The sequence below is a fragment of the Manis pentadactyla genome, chromosome 5 (genome assembly GCF_030020395.1).
Source record: "Manis pentadactyla isolate mManPen7 chromosome 5, mManPen7.hap1, whole genome shotgun sequence".
Classification (NCBI taxonomy): Eukaryota; Metazoa; Chordata; class Mammalia; order Pholidota; family Manidae; genus Manis; species Manis pentadactyla.
The window spans coordinates 177,290,495-177,308,519 of record NC_080023.1 but is presented as its reverse complement, the minus strand read 5'-3'; the positions used below and the strand labels follow the sequence as shown (position 1 = coordinate 177,308,519).

At 49.4% G+C, this 18,025-nt stretch overlaps 1 protein-coding gene across 6 annotated transcripts; it reads left to right on the top strand.

Moving 5' to 3' along the window:
- The first annotated feature begins 1,912 nt into the window (after positions 1–1,912).
- TCFL5 (transcription factor like 5) lies at positions 1,913–17,967 on the top strand. 6 transcript variants are annotated; one of them, XM_057503146.1, is made up of 6 exons: positions 1,913–2,631; positions 3,555–3,735; positions 4,023–4,185; positions 5,568–5,811; positions 7,598–7,739; positions 14,129–14,512. In XM_057503146.1, the coding sequence occupies exons 1-6, from the start codon at positions 2,000–2,002 to the stop codon at positions 14,255–14,257; spliced, it is 1,491 nt and encodes a 496-aa protein (XP_057359129.1). In that variant the 5' UTR covers positions 1,913–1,999; the 3' UTR covers positions 14,258–14,512. The 6 variants fall into 6 exon arrangements, with proteins under 6 accessions (XP_057359129.1, XP_036757665.1, XP_057359128.1 ...); XM_036901770.2 differs by lacking the exon at positions 14,129–14,512 and adding an exon at positions 17,210–17,967 and having other exon boundaries at positions 1,914–2,631; XM_057503145.1 differs by having other exon boundaries at positions 1,914–2,631; positions 5,565–5,811; positions 14,129–14,334.
- Positions 17,968–18,025: the final 58 nt, after the last annotated feature.

Below are 18,025 nucleotides of genomic sequence, written 5' to 3'. Positions count from 1 at the left end.
GGCAGGAGCTCAGAGTCTGCTGGAGCAGGATGGGCAGAGGGAAGGGGGCAGAGAGGCCCAGCAGGAAGCCAGGAGTACAGACGGCCCTCCCTGAGTGCCCCCAGCCCTGGCGACGGGGCATCCTGCCGAGGAGCCCAGCTTCTGAGCAGATTGGCACAGCGGGGTCCTTCTCACTGCCTACCTGCTCACTTGGACTGGCTTGAATCCTCAGCCAGGGTTCTCAGCTAAGGCCTCCGAGGGGGAGGTCAGGGCCACCTGGAGCTGTGCTGAGAGCTTGGAAAAGCATTTTTGGTATTCTCTGCACATTTTGTTTAGAACATAAGCCCAGGAAAGCCAGACTCCTCTTTCCTTCATGTCTAAATAACAGAGGGCTATCTGCAAGGACTCCACCTCAACTAAGAAACAAAAACATTGTAGCTGCCAGTGGTCTTCATTTCCAATAAGTGAAATGCCAAATTGAATATAATCTTGATTTTATTTTCTCTTTTAAACACCATAAATTGCATCATCTTCTGTGATATTGTTCTTCAGAGTGGGATCCTCTGCCTGGCAGAGCACATGTCAGCTGGGCTCCTCAAAAGGCAGGATTCCAGGGCCCACCCCACCCTGCTGACTTGCAACCTGCTTTGTAACGAGACCCCAGTGATTCTGTGCACATCACGGTCTGTGTTAGTGCCATGCTTAGAATCGTCTAAGATTTTTATTGATGTGATTCTATATATTTAGTGCTTCTATAACTTTGCTTTTTAAGTTTAGGTATTTCAGACATCTGTAACTAATTTTTGTGTTTCGTGTGTAAAAAGAAGTGTTCTAAGTGAATTTTTTCTTAATGATTGATGAGCTCTCCTGTTATCTTTTGCTGAGTACTCCATCTTTTCCCTACGGGGAACACATTAAGGGGGGAAAAGAAAGGCAAATTATGAAATCGCATGCATAATATGATCTTATATTTGTTCAAAGAAAAGGCCCTGCAGGAGAAATGAATAGCATCCCAAATATGAATGTCCTGGTTCCTGGGCATCCTGTGGGCTGAGATGGGACAAGGGTTGAGAGGCGGGTACAATAATTATTTTGAACCTGCAAAAATATTTCTTTCAAAGACCATATATTGCATGATGCCATTTATATGAAATGCCCAGAACAGGCAGACCCATGGAGACAGAAAGGAGATGAGGGGTTGCCTGAGGGTGGGGGGCTGGGGAGTGCTAATAACTCTGGGGACCCTCTTTCAGAGTGATGGAACGTTCTAAAATTGGCTGTGCTGCCGTGTGACACAATAGCAACAGCCGACAGGACACTTTAAGGGGAGAACCTGTGGTATATGCAATACATCTCAGGAAAGCTGTTAAAAATCTAATTCATTGGCCGGTACTTGATGGCACCCACGTTCCGCTGTTCTAGGGTGAACTCCAGAATACCAGGTGTGGTCGTTTGCACCTAGCTGCAGACCGCCTGGTCACACCTGTGCTGGGGAAGCTGTCTCGTCTGCCTAGTCAGGGTCACAGACGTGCCCCTTGCATGCTGGGAAGGGGGACCTCACGTCACCCACGGCGCTGTCAACTCCCCATGGAGCCTTACTGGGGTAGATGCCTCTTGAATGTTCTCCACTACCCAGCAGGCCGGGCATCTGGGACTTGTGGAAATTCGGACTAGTCAGCGGTGGTCTGGGTCCCGTGAACACTGACCGCCTGGACCCTGCGGACAGCGGGCCCTTGCTGCCTTCAGCCCCGCCGCGGTCCTCGCGCACGCGCGCGGCCTGTGGGGAGGCACGGGGCCGAGGCGCGGGGGCGGGGCCTAACGGGGGCGGGGCCTGGACAGGGTGGGGCCCAGCTGGCTGCGGGCGGTTGGCGGGGCGGGGCAGCCAGGGGGTGGGGTTACCGTTGGGGGCGGGGCTGCGCGGGCGCGCTGCGGGCCCAGCGGTTTCGCGCCCCCAACGTCGCCGCAGGCCTCCCGGCCCGTCCGCCGGCCCGCCTGCGCGCGCGCCGCCGTTGGCGCCGGCATGTCGGGCCCCGGGCCGCGGGAGCCGCCGCAGGCGGGCGGGCCGGCGGGCCCCGAGAGCGCGGACGCTGCGCCGGGCGAGGCGGGGCTGAGCTTCGCGCCCACCGACCTGAGCCTGGTGGAGATGACGGAGGTGGAGTACACGCAGCTGCAGCACATCCTCTGCTCGCACATGGACGCGGCCGACGGCGAGCTCGACGCGCGCCTCGGCTCGGCCTTCCTGGCGGCGGCGCCGAGCGCGGCAGCGCCGGGCGGCTTCGCGGCGGGCGGCGCGGCGGCGGGCGGTGCGGCGCCCGTGTACCCGGTGCTGTGCCCGCCCGCGCTGGCCGACGGCGGCTTCGCGGGCGCGGCGCCCTGCCTGGGCCACGTCGACTTCCAGGAGCTGCGCATGATGCTGCTGAGCGAGGCGGGCGCGCCCCCCGCGGCCGAGAAAACGCCAGGCGCCAACGGCCCGGGCGTCGCCCGCCCCAAGGCCGACGGCAAGGAGAACGCGGGGGCCGAGGGCGCTCCCGAAGCGCGGGCCAAGTCGGCCGTGCGCGTCCGCCTGGAGGACCGCTTCAACAGCGCCCCCGCCGAGCCCCCGCCCGCCCCGCGCAGCGCCGAGCCCCCCGAGTCGGGCGTGGCGCTCAACAAGTGGGTGCCGGGGCGCGGGCGGGCGGGTCGTGGAAGGGGTGTAGACCAGGCGCCCGCCAGCCTCTCCCTGCTGGTAGGCAGGAGCGTAGCCGGGGCCCCGGGCTGGCCGCCGCCGGTCTCAGCAGGGAGCAGGCCGTGCTGGGTCTGGGTGTAGGTGCAGGGGATCCCCGTATAAAGCCACCAGCCTCCTGGTTGGCATCTTAACAGGGAGCAGACCTCAGTGGGCCTGGGGGCTGACCTGACAGGTCGTGCGGTCTGTGCAATGCCAGCAAGCAGGTACTTCCGAGTAGTAAGTGCCCCCCTGAAGTGTTACCTCTTGTGTGCACTCTTGAGGGTGGTGTCCACATGGAGGAGAGAGAAGTGTACAGATGCTCCTGAAGACTAAAGGTTTTCCCCAAATTACCTGCCCAAATGTCGGAAGACGTCTCTGCTTCCCCCTATGTTGCCCGGGGTTTGGGCGGAGGTGCAACCCTGTGGAAGCCGAGTGCATATTGTGAAGCTTTGAATATGAGGTTCAGCTTCACCCTGCAGCCAGACTGCCAGCCCTTCGTGCGCGCCCAGGGACGCTTTCCGTCCCCACCCTGTGGTTTTTGCCCTCAGCCATCAGATTTGGAAGGATGGCCGAGAGAGAGAGAGAGAGAGAGAGAGAGAGAGAGAGAGAGAGAGAGAGAGAGAAGAGGAGGTGTGGTGGGAAAGAAGGAATAAGTAAGACGACACCCAGTGCCACTGACCTCTGTGACGGAGGCGATTTGAACTTGTCCATGCCCCACTCAGGGACAGTCATGGAGACTTCCTAACAGGTCCCAGCTCCTATCTGGAAAATCTAACGTTGCGGTGTGGTAGTGAGCAGTTGAAGTGTTTCTGGAAACTTCCCTGCCACGTGCTCTAAACACGTTGTTTCCGTGTTTCTTTTGTCTCGGCAGTTTGGTAACTCTTATTCGACGTCCATCCGACTTAGTGAATGTTCCTCTTCATCAGCAACAAAACAAATGCACAACCGTGAAAAATAAAACCGCGGCTGCAGCTGCCTTGCAGTTGACGTACCCTCTGTTCACTGCAAATGCCTGTTCTGCTGGTGGGAACGCTAGTCTTCCACAGACACAGGTAGGGAAACTGGTTTGTGAAGCTTTGCTCTTTTCCTTATTGAATGGGTAAGTTTTATCTTAGTTGACTCCCACGGATTTTTTTTTTTCTTTCTTGGAGCTTAATAAACTCTTAAAATCGAGTGTTTATGTGGTTTGGGAATATTTTTAAATGCTTGTGTGCACCTTAGCTTGGAATTTCATACAAACCAGATGTGACATTATTTGTTAGAAGTGCGTCTATTTGTGTATTAAGGAGGAGATTAAGTCTTCTGCTGATAAAGTTCCTGTTGCTTCCTTTTTCTGCAGAGTTCTGGTAACTCATGTGCTATACTTGAAGCTGCCAAGCACCAGGATATTGGATTGCCTAGAGCATTTTCTTTCTGTTATCAGCAAGAAACTGAATCCACGAAACAGACTTTGGGTGGTAGAAACAAAGGTTTACCTGAGCAGGTTTGGATTAAAGTGGGAGGTAAGATGAGGCAGAAGGTGCCGGGGCTCCCCGTCCTGCTGGAGCCTTGTACCTCATGTCACTGTGACCTTGGATCCGGGAGGGAGAGGCACTTCAGGACAGTGTGTGTGCATCATAGGGGTCCTTTTCCCACCCCTTTCCCCAGGCACTTCACTGTGAACATTCTATTGCATATTTGTACTGAGTATGGGAAAAATGAATTTGAAGGCTGCTTTTTCTTAATGGTAATGTCAGTAAACAGAAAAATTTACACTTCAAGTTACTGGAAGCACACAATAGGTTTTCCCCTTATTTATACCTCGTGAGTGAGGCAGGAGTCTGAAACCTGCTAAAAGCTTTAGAAGACAATCTGCAGTTGGGCAGAGCAGTGAGGGGAGCAAGAGGTCACGGGGTGACGTGGAGTTTCAGAAATAAACTGCTGAAGGCAGTTTGCTCGCCTCAAAAATGAACTCTCAATCCCTTTTCCCTGGAAACACATGGTTTCTCAAGTTACCCAACAAAATAGCACAGCTCACACTAAGCTTGTCAAGAGCTGAGGGACGCAGGACAGCGATGGAGCATTTACTGCTCTCCCTGTGTTTCCTTGTGACGGTGACATTTTATGCAAAGGTTTATGTTAACATTTGTAAGGCATAAAGACTAATGTTAAAATAGTACCTGTGCTGAGTACTCATCTTAAGGAGTAATTCCTGTTACCGATCCTGGTGATACTTCTCTGTATCTCCCTTGAAAAATTATCACCATTCTGCAGCTGTGTTAAGTGATCCTTTCTCTGTAGAGGCTGTGGCCTTGTGTGGCATCTGGGCAGTGTGCATCACCACACGCACTACTCAGAAGCCTGCTGTTCTCTGCTTGATGGAAATTTGACATATTTCTGTAGCATAAATAAAAGCTATGATGAGACTACGTCACTTACGGGGAGAAGAATTGCTTGTAGGCGTAATTGATCTTAAGCCACTTGGATTTTGTCCTCTTCTGAGTATTGCAGTTAGGACATGAGTTGTCAGAATGATTGTATATAAAGAAAATATTTTGGAGAAGTATTTTTAGCTTTTGTTTCCTTTCTGAATATGAGAAGCATCAAAAAGTGCTGGATTTCTCTAATATAGGTGACAGTTAACACCTGTTGACAAAAAACGGGGACTTTGACTAGGTCATTTTGATTACACAGTATTGGGAATGTTTCAGTGTAGCCATAGATTTAGGTTCAGTTTTGTGGCCTGGAGGTTGGCACGACCTGCTCCTGTGGAATCGTGCAGCCTGGCCCTTCCCTCAGTTCTGGGTGCCCCTCCCAGATTTACATCTTGGATTGAAAATGCATTTGTGGGGATAAGTTAACAAGGAAAAAATTTAAATGCCCTTTTGTCGTCTTTGCAAAGAAGAAGCGCTATGTAAGCAAGCGGTCAATAAGAGGAGTCGGAGCAGAATCCACCAGCCAGATATGGATGTACAGCGAAGGGCCCTGGGAGAGATCCAGAATGTGGGCGAGGGTTCTGCTGCCACACAGGATGCCTGGCAGTCGGTGGAGTCCTCACAGGCGAGCCTCGGGGAGCAGGCGCAGAGTGGGCCGCCAGGAGGGCGGTCTCAGCGCAGGGAGCGGCACAACCGCATGGAGAGAGACAGAAGGTAATGGCTGTGGCGTAAGGACCGGGCCACCAAGCCTGTCGCAGTTACTACTGACGGCAGATGGCTACTGCGTGCAGTAGCTTAGCCATCTCTGTGTTCAAAGGGAAGGAAAGTTGGCAAGAATAAACACTGCCTTTGTTTTGCTAGGTAGGTCGGGGTCCCCAAGATACCTCCCAAGTTAGATGATGCAGTGGGGGGACTCATAGTGTTGATTCATTAGAGGAACAGCTCAGCAGAGGCAAGCAGGGAGGAATCGGGGGGCCCAGACACAGGCCGCCAGCGCGGTCACCCCCACGTGCCTGCCTCTGCCAGCGCCAGCCAGGGAACCTGGAGGCTCTGTGCCCTGAGACCTTACAGAGCAGCCATGCAGGCATTCCCTGCCTGGCACGCAGCCAGGCTCCGCACCTCTGGAAGGAGAGTGGAAGGCAGGCCGGTGTTCAACAAGAGCCTTACTGTCTGCACAAGCAGGGAGCCCCTCCTAACGAATGGAGGGGGGACCCTCCCAGAATCTGAGTTCCCAGATGCCAGTCAGGGACCAGCCTCACGAGCGGGCCTTCCCGAGGACGGGGGTCTGCCACGGGAGCACTGCTCACAGCGGACCGCTGAGTCTTGCTGTTTTTTTTAAAGAATGTTGAGGAAAGAGGAGGTTAAAACTTCAGCTTGTTTATCTATAGAGTTTATTTGTACTGTTGTAGAATCAGAAGGTACTTAATTTCTTTCTGTTGTAGCTGGGTTTTTTCATCGTGTTCCCCTAATATGAAATTGATTAACTTGGTCATTTATTGAGTACTTTGTACCAGTTCCCGTTTTAGACTCAGGAAATACAGCAGAGCAAGACATCTTTAGTCTGTGAGCCCCAGTGCCAAAGTAAAGCAATTTATTTCTTTTCAAAGGGATGTATTAAAGCTAGCTGGCTCGCCAATTACCTTAAACATGTACACACACTCTAACTGAAGGACTTCACTAACTCACTGTAAACTATAAAGGACGTTTTTCCTACTCTGACATTAATAAACATTTACTAAATACATACTGTGTGAAAACCCTTATCTGTTGACAGTGAAAGTTTGAATTCCGGTTCTGCCATTTCCTAGTTTAACGACCTTCAGCAAACGCTTCGCCTCCAGTCTGGAATTTCTCCTCTAAAATAGAGATACTATCTGCCAAATAGACTTGAGATGAGGGGTAAAGAGGCTGCTGTGTAAGGAGCCTCTGGCCCAGTGCCTAGAAGTTAGGGAGTATTTGGGAGGTGCCGGCTGTTGTTTCTCCCTTGCAAGTTTCTACATAAAGTTCTAAGTGTGCAGTTGGGAAGATGAGAACAAGAGCCACATTGAGAGTAGCTCAGTGTCAGCTTGTATAGGACGTGACATGCTACCGAATGGAACGTGTAAAAGTCAAAAGTGGTTTAATAATTTAAATCACGACTTGAGTCTTCCTCTCTCTTGAAAGACCAGGTTTGGGATATTAAAAGGCTCTGGTCTGTGGCCCTTTTTGAACCAGGGCCCCTTGGAGAATCAAAGCTGTGCCTCTTTGGTGTGAGTTCGTTCCTTAGGATTGTATCAGGGCAGCTCAGTGTGTTGGGTGAAACAGTGACCTGCCCAGAAAAGTGACCAAGTCTGTCCTTGGTCCAGACTTGAGCCTGTCCCTGTCTCCTGGCAGTGAGAAGTGGGCAGGGAAAGCTCCCGGGGCGGCAGGTCTGTGTGGCTGCGCACTGTGCGCCCTTGGGCCCCTGGTTTGCCCTCCCGCTGCCGCCGCCCTATGTGGCTCCCCTGGACTTTGATTGTAGGCGCAGAATCCGCATCTGCTGTGATGAGCTGAACCTTTTAGTCCCGTTCTGCAACGCTGAGACTGATAAGGCAACAACTCTGCAGTGGACGACGGCGTTCCTGAAATACATTCAGGAGAGACATGGGGATGCTCTCAAAAAGGTGAGTGAGTGGGCCGGCATGTCAGAGTGCCGCAGCCCTCAGCGCTCTTACACACGCATCCCCTGAGCTGCGTTGTCCCTCGGACTCTGGGTCAGATGCTGAGTCCAGCAGGAACAAAGCCTGCCTGTGAGCAGCATGGCCCGTCCTTGCCGCAGTGGTAACGGCAGCCCAGGTTTGTCCACAGAGTGACAGAGGAGTGACTGAGTGTCACCAGAGAGCAGCTTGAGCACCTGCTCCGGGCAGTGGTCTGTGTCAGGGCTTCTTGGTCTCAGAGGCCTGGAAGATGCCTTTGCCTTCAGGAAACTCTGGGAAAGGGATGAAGTAAAAAGAGCAAAAGAAAATAGGGGCAGACAAACGCCCAGTTAGTAGCCTGGACGTCAGCCGTTTTAAGAAGGCAGAGAAGCGACGCTCTTGCGGGCGTGGTGCCTGGGGACCTCTGGGGGCTCCGGCTGGGCGCCTGGTCCTCAGTAAGCCCGCACAGCCTTGGCCCTGTCTCTCAGGCTCCAGGGGCAAGCTTGGCTCCCGCGGGCCGAATGCCTGGTGTGGGTGAAACCCTTTCTGGGGGTTCAGGTAAAAGGTGTGCTGTGGCGTTTATTGGGTCCTGTGCTCTGCCTTGGGGGACCTTGGTTCCAGGTGCTGGCCCAGAATTCTGATGCCCAGGATGCGTGGCGAGGCCCTGGTGAAGTGAGCCTAGTGCCCTAGTTTTGTCCCCTGCCCTCGCTGTCACGCCGCTGCACAGACTGCAGGGAGGCTGACGGGAGGCTGAGTGGGGGCTGGCACAGTGGGCGCAGAATCTCTGCGAAGAGCCTTCCAAGTCTGGCCCCTGGGAGGCCCGGGAGCGCCGCGGTCAGCCTGCTTGCACTGTGCGCTCAGACTCTGTCCTCTGGGTGTCCCTTGTCTGTGTCCACATGGCGTTCACGCCCTGTGAGTCACGTGACTCCATCGACTTCCTTGCTTCCAACGCATGTTTGGCTGCGTCTTAGAGCAACACTTTATCAGATTTCTTCTAATTGGATCATTATAGTTGTTTATAATGCAGTTACTCTTCAATATCATTTGTTAGAGGTAGACTATTGGTTTAATAAAGCTTTTATATTTTAAAAATGGCTTAATGTTTGCTTCTGTGTACCTAGTGGTATTGTTGATGTAATTCATTCAAATATGATGAAGGTGCTCACAACAGAAAATCGAGTATCTATGCCGATTAAATAGGTTAATTAGAGATACCATATTATGTATACATTAAGCCTCCTGGGTGTTTCTGAAATTTAATGACATTGGACTTGTAAGTTGTTTCTGGGTCAGGTTCTAAGGCCCATCAAGAAACAGGCAGTATTGACGCCAGGCAGGCTGCTCGGGAGCCACCTGCCCTGTAACCTCCCCTCTGCCTGCGCGAATGCTGTTCTCTTAAAGACACAGTCATGAGAGTCTCAAGTGATTTTCTTAAATGACTTTAAAACACATTTCATTCCAGGCATCTACTCTTGCCAGGCTTCTGTTCAAGAAGCTTGGGGGTACTCTGAATGAGGCAGACCCCGTGGAGGGAGCTGGCGCATGTGGGCCTCCTGCAGAGGGGCCTCCTGGGTCCCTGTCCAGGGCGCCCTGGGGGTGGGGGGGTTCAGGCAGGAGCCACAGGCCAACCGTAAAAATTAAACAGCCAGTTATTTTATGGCAGAATGAGTTTATTTGGCAACAGCAGGGGAATTGCACTTAGGAAGCAAGCTAGGCAGCCACGGGTGCACGGAAGACGCAGAGGGAAGGTCGCTCTGGGCATTCAGAGGAAACAGGGTCGGCCCACCAGCAGTTCAGAGGAGGATGACGTGGTTGAGAGGCCAGGAGGGGCTCTTGAGTCCCTTAAGGGGAGAGGCCCCACGACGGCCTCCCTGGCCACGGTCTCCTGGCAGCCAGGCACCCCTTCAGGCCTCTGGCTCCCCGGTGCTCGTGCTGTGTGGCTCGCTCCTGCTGGCATGGCATGTCACAGAGGTCACTGGGCCGCTGAGAGCAGGGTGCGTGGAGCGGGGCTGGACCCACTCAGTCTGGGGCCAGGAGGTGGGGCGAGGCTGGGGAGGGCAGAGTGGGCGGTGAGCCACGGCTGCTCCCAGCCGGGCATTCGGGGCCAGTAGGCTGGTCAGTGAGTCTGCAGGGCTCTGTGTTGTCTGCAAATGGATGGCTCACTCTGTATTTTCTAATGGACCAGTGCCGCGAACACCTGTGCCCCACCCAGTAGCGCTTCCTCATGTACCCAGTGCCCTGTGAGCTCAGACAGACACCGTGAGGTTGCCTCCTAAAACCTAGAGCCCTGTCCTGCCTCGAGGGTCAGGGTCCAGCTCCATCCAACTCATTGTCTTTCTCCTTCGTCATCGAGTACCTGGCCACACTCACATAACCCAAAGTGTTTTAAAAATGATGTTTATAGCTGTTTGATATTTTCCCCACAATCAGCATCCATCCATGGATTAGGCAGTGCATTTAATCATAGTTTTAAGTCTCTCTAAGCCACAACAATCCTGCTCTACCCACGGTCACTTATGGCATTAAGATTTTGAAGTGATCAGGCCAGATGTCTGCAGAATTCTGAATTCAGATGATGGCCTTTACTTACAGTGACTTAAATTTTTTGATATAATTTCAAATTTACAAAAAATTGCAAGTAGTGAGAGCTCCATGTATGCCCACCCTGTTTGTCCCAGCAGCCGGGGCTGACATTTTGCCCTATTTGCTCTCACTCCATCTCCCTCCTTATATATCTTCTTGAACCATTTGATATTAAATTGCAGACACCATGTCCCTTTACCAGTATTTACGTGTTTATTTTTAAAGAATAAGTACACGATCTTACATAACCAGAGTACAAGGCTCAAAAATCAGGAAATTCGGCATCATTGTAATACTATTATCTGATTCAAGGCTAGTGTTCAGATTCTGCCTGTTGCCCCAGTTATATCCTGTGCAGCTTTTTTCCCAGTCAGGATATGATCCAGGGTAATGTGGTTGTGAGATGACGTTTGGAGTCATGAGTGTGAGCCTCAGCAAGGCTCTGGGGACTGGGCCTCCCCTCCCGCCCCGTCTGAAGCAGGCCTGCCCTGCCCCGCCACTGCCTGCTTTTCCTGCAGGACCAGGTTATTAGGTGCACACGTGCCGTCGCGTCCCCACTGCTGTCCTGCATGCAGGAACTCTGGGTCCCCTCACCCTGCCGGCAGCCACCCGTTTCCTTGCTCTCTTAGCTGCAAAGTGCAAAGGAATCATCTCTCTCCTTTCTCCCATAGCCGTTGACGGCCACATCCCTGTTAGCCAGTGACGGGTGTAGGGGGCAGCGGTGCTGACCCACCCCCAGCCTCCCTGCCCCCGTCCATGCACGCCAGTCCTGGAGCTGGGTGCTGAAGGAGCCAGGGGTCTCACTGTGGGCATCCGGGGGTGCCTCCTCCACCCTTCTGGGTGGGATCCGGGCTTTGGCTTCCAGCTGGGGCTGCCTGCCAGCTCCTGGTGGCATTCTGGGCCAGCCTCTGGCACCAGGGCTTCTACTCTGCAGCTCTCTGTCCAACCACATGCCCCCTTGCCCTGTGTCATCCCTAGATCCTTGTCTGTACCCCAATCTCTGACACCCTTGGCTGCCCTGGGCATAAGAACCGGCTTCTGGGCTTGTTTTGCTCTGCTGTCTTTGGGGGGGCAGTGGGGACAGTGGTTGTGCTTTTTCTGTCATAATTTGCTTTTATGTTAATTATTTTAAAGCCTCATTCTTTTTTTGTTTAAGTTTTATTTTTTCTGGTGGCTTGAGTTAAAAGTTCATTTATTTTCATTTTCCTAATTTTCTAAAGCTCTTTTTAAAAATTTTAATGATATCTTTTTGTTTAATGCAATAAATCCAAAATACTGTCATTTGGGCATTTAATTGCTGTCTAAAAATTATCAATGGTATATGTTCCTTTTGTTTTTGTTTGCTTTATTGAGGTACATACAATAAAATGCACAAATCTTAGTGTTCAGGTCCATGTATTTTGACACGTGTATGCATTCATGTAGCCATCACCCAGATCAGGTGTCAAACATCCTCACTAATTTTTTCCCCTTTTACCTGTTTTGCCCATCCCCCCTCATGGCAACCACCAGTCTGTTCTCTGTGTCTGAGTCTGTTTCAGTTTGTTCATTTGTTTTTGTTTTTGTTTTTTTAGATTCCATATATAAGTGAAATCATAAGGTATTTGTCTTCCTCTAGGTCCATCCATGTTGTTGCAAATGGCAATATTTCCTTTTTTATGGCTTAGTAATATTTCACGGTGTATATGTACCACCTCTTCTTTATCTATGTATTGGTGGACACTCTGGTTGCCTCCATATCTTGGCTATTGTAAATAATGCTGCAATAAACATAGGGGTGTATAATCCTTTCGAATTAGTGATTTTGTTTTCTTCGGGGAAATTCGCAGAAGTGGAATTACTGGGTCCAGTGGTATTTATATTTTTAGTTTTTTGAGGAACTTCCTTCCTGCTTTCCACAGTGGCTGTACCAATCTACATTCCCACCAGCAATCTAAGAGGGTTCCCATTTCTCCACATCCTTGCCAGCATTTGTTATTTTCTGCCTTTGGGATAGTGGCCCTTCTGACTGGTGTGAGGTGATACCTCATTATGGTTTTGATTTGCATTTCCCTGATTAGCCATGTGGAGCATCTTTTTACATGCCTGTTGGCCATCTGTATGTCTTCTTTGGAAAAATGTCTGCTCAGGTCCTCTAACCCTTTTTTAATCAGGTTGTTTATTTTTTAGTATTGAGTCATATGAGTTCTTTATATATTTTGGATATTGATACCAGATGTATCATTACTAATATCTTCTCCCATTCCCTAGGTTGCCTTTGTATTTTGTTGGTGTCCTTTGCTGTTCAGAACTTTTTAGTTTGATGTTGTCCTACTTACTTATTTTTGCTTTTATTTCCCTTGCCCGGGGAGACATGTCCTAAAAAAATTACTAATGCCAGTGTTCAAGAGTTTACTGCCTATGTTTTCTAGGAATTTTATGATTTCATGTCTTATATTTAGGTCTATAACCCATTTAAGTTTGTTTTTGTGTATGGTATAAGGTGATCTGTGCATTTAAAGCAGATTTCTGTTGTAGTGATCTTTTGAAAACTCCCACAGGTTAGGGTGTTTCTAAGCATTTTATTTATTTATCTCTAAACATCTAAATAGATGTCTTCAAAGGTTTTCATTGTCTCTAAATATCTTACAGTTTCATTTGTTTGCCTCTTCAACATAAGAATTCTCTAGGAATTGGTTCTTTTCCATCTGCGTAGGGGTTTCTGTCTTTAAGAACAGCTTTATGTCTGTTTCTCACACTTACCACACTGTGATCAGTGAAGATGATCTGTATAAAAAAGCAGTCTTTCAGTGTGTTGAGACTTCCACTGTGACCTCTTGTGTGGTCAATTTTCTTAGAGTCTGTGTCTGGAAAAAATATACATTCCCTGTTGGCAAATTGTTTATGTCAGCTTGAGATCATTCGCTGTGATCAGACCTGCTCTTTTGTCTCAGATTTGCCCCCTGTGCGGGTGCCCTTGTTCCCAGCATCCTGCCTGTTTGTGTCTGTTTCTTTTAACCCTTTGCCTTCCACCCCTCTTACCTCCGTACCGACAGCCCCAGCTGTCTTCCTCTTCATGACTTCCTGGTATAATGTCCTGACGTGTGATTGGAACCATCTATCTTTTTCCTATTAAGAAATACTATTTTTGTTATTGGCATTCTCAGCTTTACAAATCTAATGTGACCATGAGTTTTGGCCAGACATCATCTCAGGGTGTTGTAAGTATCCTTAAGCCTTAGTTATTTCTCTTACGTTTTGTTGAAAATGGATGCTGCTGAGAGTGGGCCAGCAGTTGCAAGCTTACCTCCGGCTGGGGTGCAGGCACTGGAGGTCTGCGGTCTCACTCTTCGCAGCCGTTCCAGGGACCCTGCGAGAGCCCAGAGCCACTGCTCAGCCCTTCTGGCCGAACCACTCGGAATAAAGACGGACACCCGGCCAACCTCGTGTGTGTGTGAAGAAAATCTCTCCAAGTACTTTGTTATATCTGAGAAATGATTGTTTTCTTGTTTCTGACTTCCCTTTAGTTATTCTCAAAGCTAAATTCTACCTTCTCAGCTGTAGACAAATACTTCATATTTGGGCTTTGGGTGTCAGAATATAGGAAATTACCAAAATGTGGTTTATCTTATGTTGCACTGAGATCCTAAAACCTTTGAAAGTTTGGTAAGAAAATACAGGTATATTGATGCACAGCTGCGGCTTCAGAGCATAGGTGTTGTGGGCATAGCCTGTTTTATCGCTTTAATGCACCGTGCAGACATTATGTTTCTTACAAATTAGAGGCTTGAGACCAGTAGGGAATGTCACCGCAGGTCTGGTGGAAACAGCAAGAGAACTGGAGTCGGACGTGGGGCCCGAGGGCAGGACCGCACTGCCGCGTCTCACGGCAAAGCCGGAACAGACGACAAGCTGCTCACGGCGAGCAGAGGGAGGTGCTTTGAGGTGGAATCCGCTCCTGCTGAAGATGCTGTGGAAGCCGTCGGAATAGTAAGGATTTGGAATGTGAGGTGAAACCAGGTGATAAAGCAGCAGCAGGGGGTTGACTGCATTTTTGAAAAGAAGTTCTGTGGGTAAAATGCTACCAAACAGCATCACAGCTCCAGAGGCAGCACAGTAAAGGAGGAGGCAGCTGGTGCAGCGACTTCTCTGAGTTCTGGGTTTAGAGCTCGCTGTGGCCGCCCCAACTTCAGCAACCACCCCCCCGATCAGCTAGTTGAGACCCTCTGCCAGCAAAAAGATTACAAGTCGCTGAAAGCTCAGATGGTCAGCATATTTTAGCAATAAAGTATTTTTTCTAAAAGGTGTGTACTTTTTTTAGACATGGTACTGTCGCATACTTTAAAAACTACAGTATAGTGTGAACATAACTTGGATACACACTGGAAAACTAAAACTTCATTGCACTGGCTTCACTGCAGCAGTCTCGAGCCTGGCCTGCAACATCTCTGAGGTGTGCCTATAGTACCAGGCGACAGAGTGCCAGCCGGTCCCAAGACTCGGAGGTTAAACCAGCGGCAGTAACTTCCCTTCCTGTGAATTAAATATAAACCTACAGCCCAGCAACAGAAAGTGTAGTTCAAAAATGGGCAAAGGACTCGAATAGACATTTCTCCATGAAAGTTAAGCAAATAGCCAGCAAGCACACAAAAGGTGCTGCGCATCACTGATCATCAGGGAAACGCGAATCGAACCACAGTGATATCACGTGACATCCATGAAACATGGCTATCATCAAAACCCAGAAAATAACAAGTCCTGGAGAGGATAAGGGGACTGGACACCTTGGGATTGCTGGTGGGATGTAAATGGTGCATCCGCCATGGAAAACAGTCTGGTGGTTCTTCAGAAGGGTAAACAGTTACCACGTGACCAGCAAGTTCATGTTGGGTGGACCCCAAACAAATCGAAAACAAGGGCCCAAATGGATGCTTGTAGGTGAGTGTTCATGCGGCATCAATCCCAGCGGCAAAAGGTGGAACCAACTGGGTGTCCAGCAGATGAATGGGCGAGCAAAGTGGGGTCCCTCCATACCACGGAGGGATCCTCAGAAACACGAGGACACCCTCACCCTCCGGCAGCACGAATGGGCCATAAGGGCCTGACGCTGAGTAGGGTAAGCCAGACACAACTGGACAGACTCTGTGAGCCTCCACTTACAGGAGGTACTAGAACAGCCAGATCCGTAGAGGCAGGAAGTGGGAGGTGGGCGCCAGGGGCTGGGTGGCCTATGCGGAGCAAGTGTTGAATGGGGACGGTGTGTCTGGAGATGAAGGTGGCGATGGCCACACAGCGGGGTGAATGTGCCGGATGCTATACTTCAGGTAGAAATGGTTAAAATGGATCTTACATTGTATATATTTTACTACAATAAAAACATTAACTTAGATCTAATTGTGTAAGAGTGCTATGCTTTTTTACTTTTAAAAAGACTTAGGGAAATTCATGCGTACACAAAAGCGTGAGAACAGAAGCAGTCCTCGTAACAGCTTCAGGCACAGTTTGTTCCAGCTGCACCTTCCCACCCTGCCACCTTCACTCGCTCATTTTACAGCGGCTCCAGACTCCTCGTCGTCTCTCTAGAAAGGAGAGGGCTGTTTAAAAGTGTGATCACACATCGTATCGTTCCAGGGACCATCCCCATCTAGATCTCTCTGATTGGCTCATGGCTGTCTTCCTGCACTTGACATGAACCAGGATCCAAACGTAGCTAACCGAAACGTCTTTAATCTGTAATGGCTCCTGTGTCCTCTTTCCTTGCCAGTTATTATCAGAGACAGAAGCGTCTCTGGTGTCCCACCTTCATTGTTTTGCATGTCTGGCATCCTTTGTTGCCCAGAGGCTGATGAGATTCCTGCTACCTGCACGCACTTGTCTCCTCTGGGGAGGTTGAGGCTGACCTGTGTGCTCAGGACTGGTCGGTCTGATCCTGGCCCTTTAAAGAGACATAGGGGCCAAGCCCCATGAACAAGGCCAAAACCAGCAGGGCTCTCTCTGTGGGTACAGAGACTGCCCCAACGCCATGCCTGCCACAGAGCCCCCACCTCTGTGCGTGGAAAACACACATGCTCAGGGCTGAGGATGTAATGGGTCCAGAGTGTGTGGGTGGGGTGGTGGAAAGTTCTGGAACTGGATGGTGCTGATAGCTGCGCTGTAGTTTGTACTTAATGCAACTGAATTGAATATTCACAAATAAAATGGTAAAATGTATATTTTACCACAATAAAAATAACATACAGATATGGCTGTTTTTAAATAGAAGGTGGCTTCATAACATGGTACGGCATTTTGAGAATCTCTTGGAAAACCAAATAAAAATAGAGTTAAGTGTAACTACAGCTGAGCCTTGAACCAGGTGGGAGTTGGTGGGCTAAGCCGCCCATGCAGTGGAATATCTGCATATAGCTTTTGACTTCCAAAAAATGTAACTACTAATAGCCTATTTGGATTAGAAGCCTTACCAGTAACATGAACAGTCACACATTTTTTGTGACATAAGCATTAGCACATTTTGTGTGTTACATGTATTGTATACTGTATTCTTACAATAAAGTGAGATAGAGAAAATGTTCTTTAAAATTTTCACAAATCTCCAAATAACTTTCTACTGTATTTATTGAAAAAAATCCACATAGAAGTGCACCCCCATGGTTCAAACCCATGTTGGTCAGCAGTCAACTGCATTTGAGAAAAATGTTTGAATTTCTATTTTTATTTTATATACCCCCTTACAAGATGTGACCTAAGTTTGTGAATGACACCTTAATCTAACTATATATTTTGAAGTACAGCTCTTCATTTCAACCTTTTGTGTTTCTAAACATAGTAGTTTTTATGTCTTAAATGTCTTTGATGTTGACAAATTCTGTATGTAAGTGATCATTTCTTGACTTCAGGAATTTGAAAGTGTATTTTGTGGTAAAACTGGCAGAAGACTCAAGTTGACCAGACCAGACTCCTTGGCGACGTGCCCTGTGCAAGAGGGTCCGCAGAGCACCCCTGCCGTGGATGTTAAGTAAGGAGCCGAATGCCAGGTCCTGGAGAAACCGGCCATTCCTTTGCGACCACAAACATCTGCGCATCCCCGAACTCTGCGCTGATAGTCTGCCTTGAAAGGGACATGGCTGGAGTTGAGGGGCTCCGGTGGGACTCTGAAAGCAGATTTTTAAGAATATCTAGAACAAATTACTTTACAAATGTCCTCTTAGACCATTTGGGGATGAAGACACCTTGACAATTAGTAATTTTTAAATTATCTGTCTGATTTCATCATGTTTTCTTAACATGATAACTTAAAAAAATTAACATCCTTTGTAATTTCTTTAGTCTTAAAAGGTACATTGCTTTTTACTTATTTTATTTACATTTTAAATATGCCCTCTTAGCAACTAGAACAAGTTAAATAGTTCTTAACTAGAAGTAGTTTGAGATTTTATCTCATTTGTTTCTCACTCCCCCTTGTAATGGTCCCAGTGGAAAGGTGCATGTCACAAAAGGCAGTCCTGTCCCTACCCTTCCGCGGGGCGCCCACCAGACTTCCCGGAAGGCCCCTTTTGTCCACGTGAAACATTGTCACGGCGGGTGGCTTCGGGGCCTTTGCTTTCACCTGGAGGGTCATGCTTGCTATGTAATAAACTGTAGTGTTTGGAATGGAGTTTTTCAGATGAGTGGCTTTATTTATTACAACAGATCATACCAGTAGACTTTAGTGT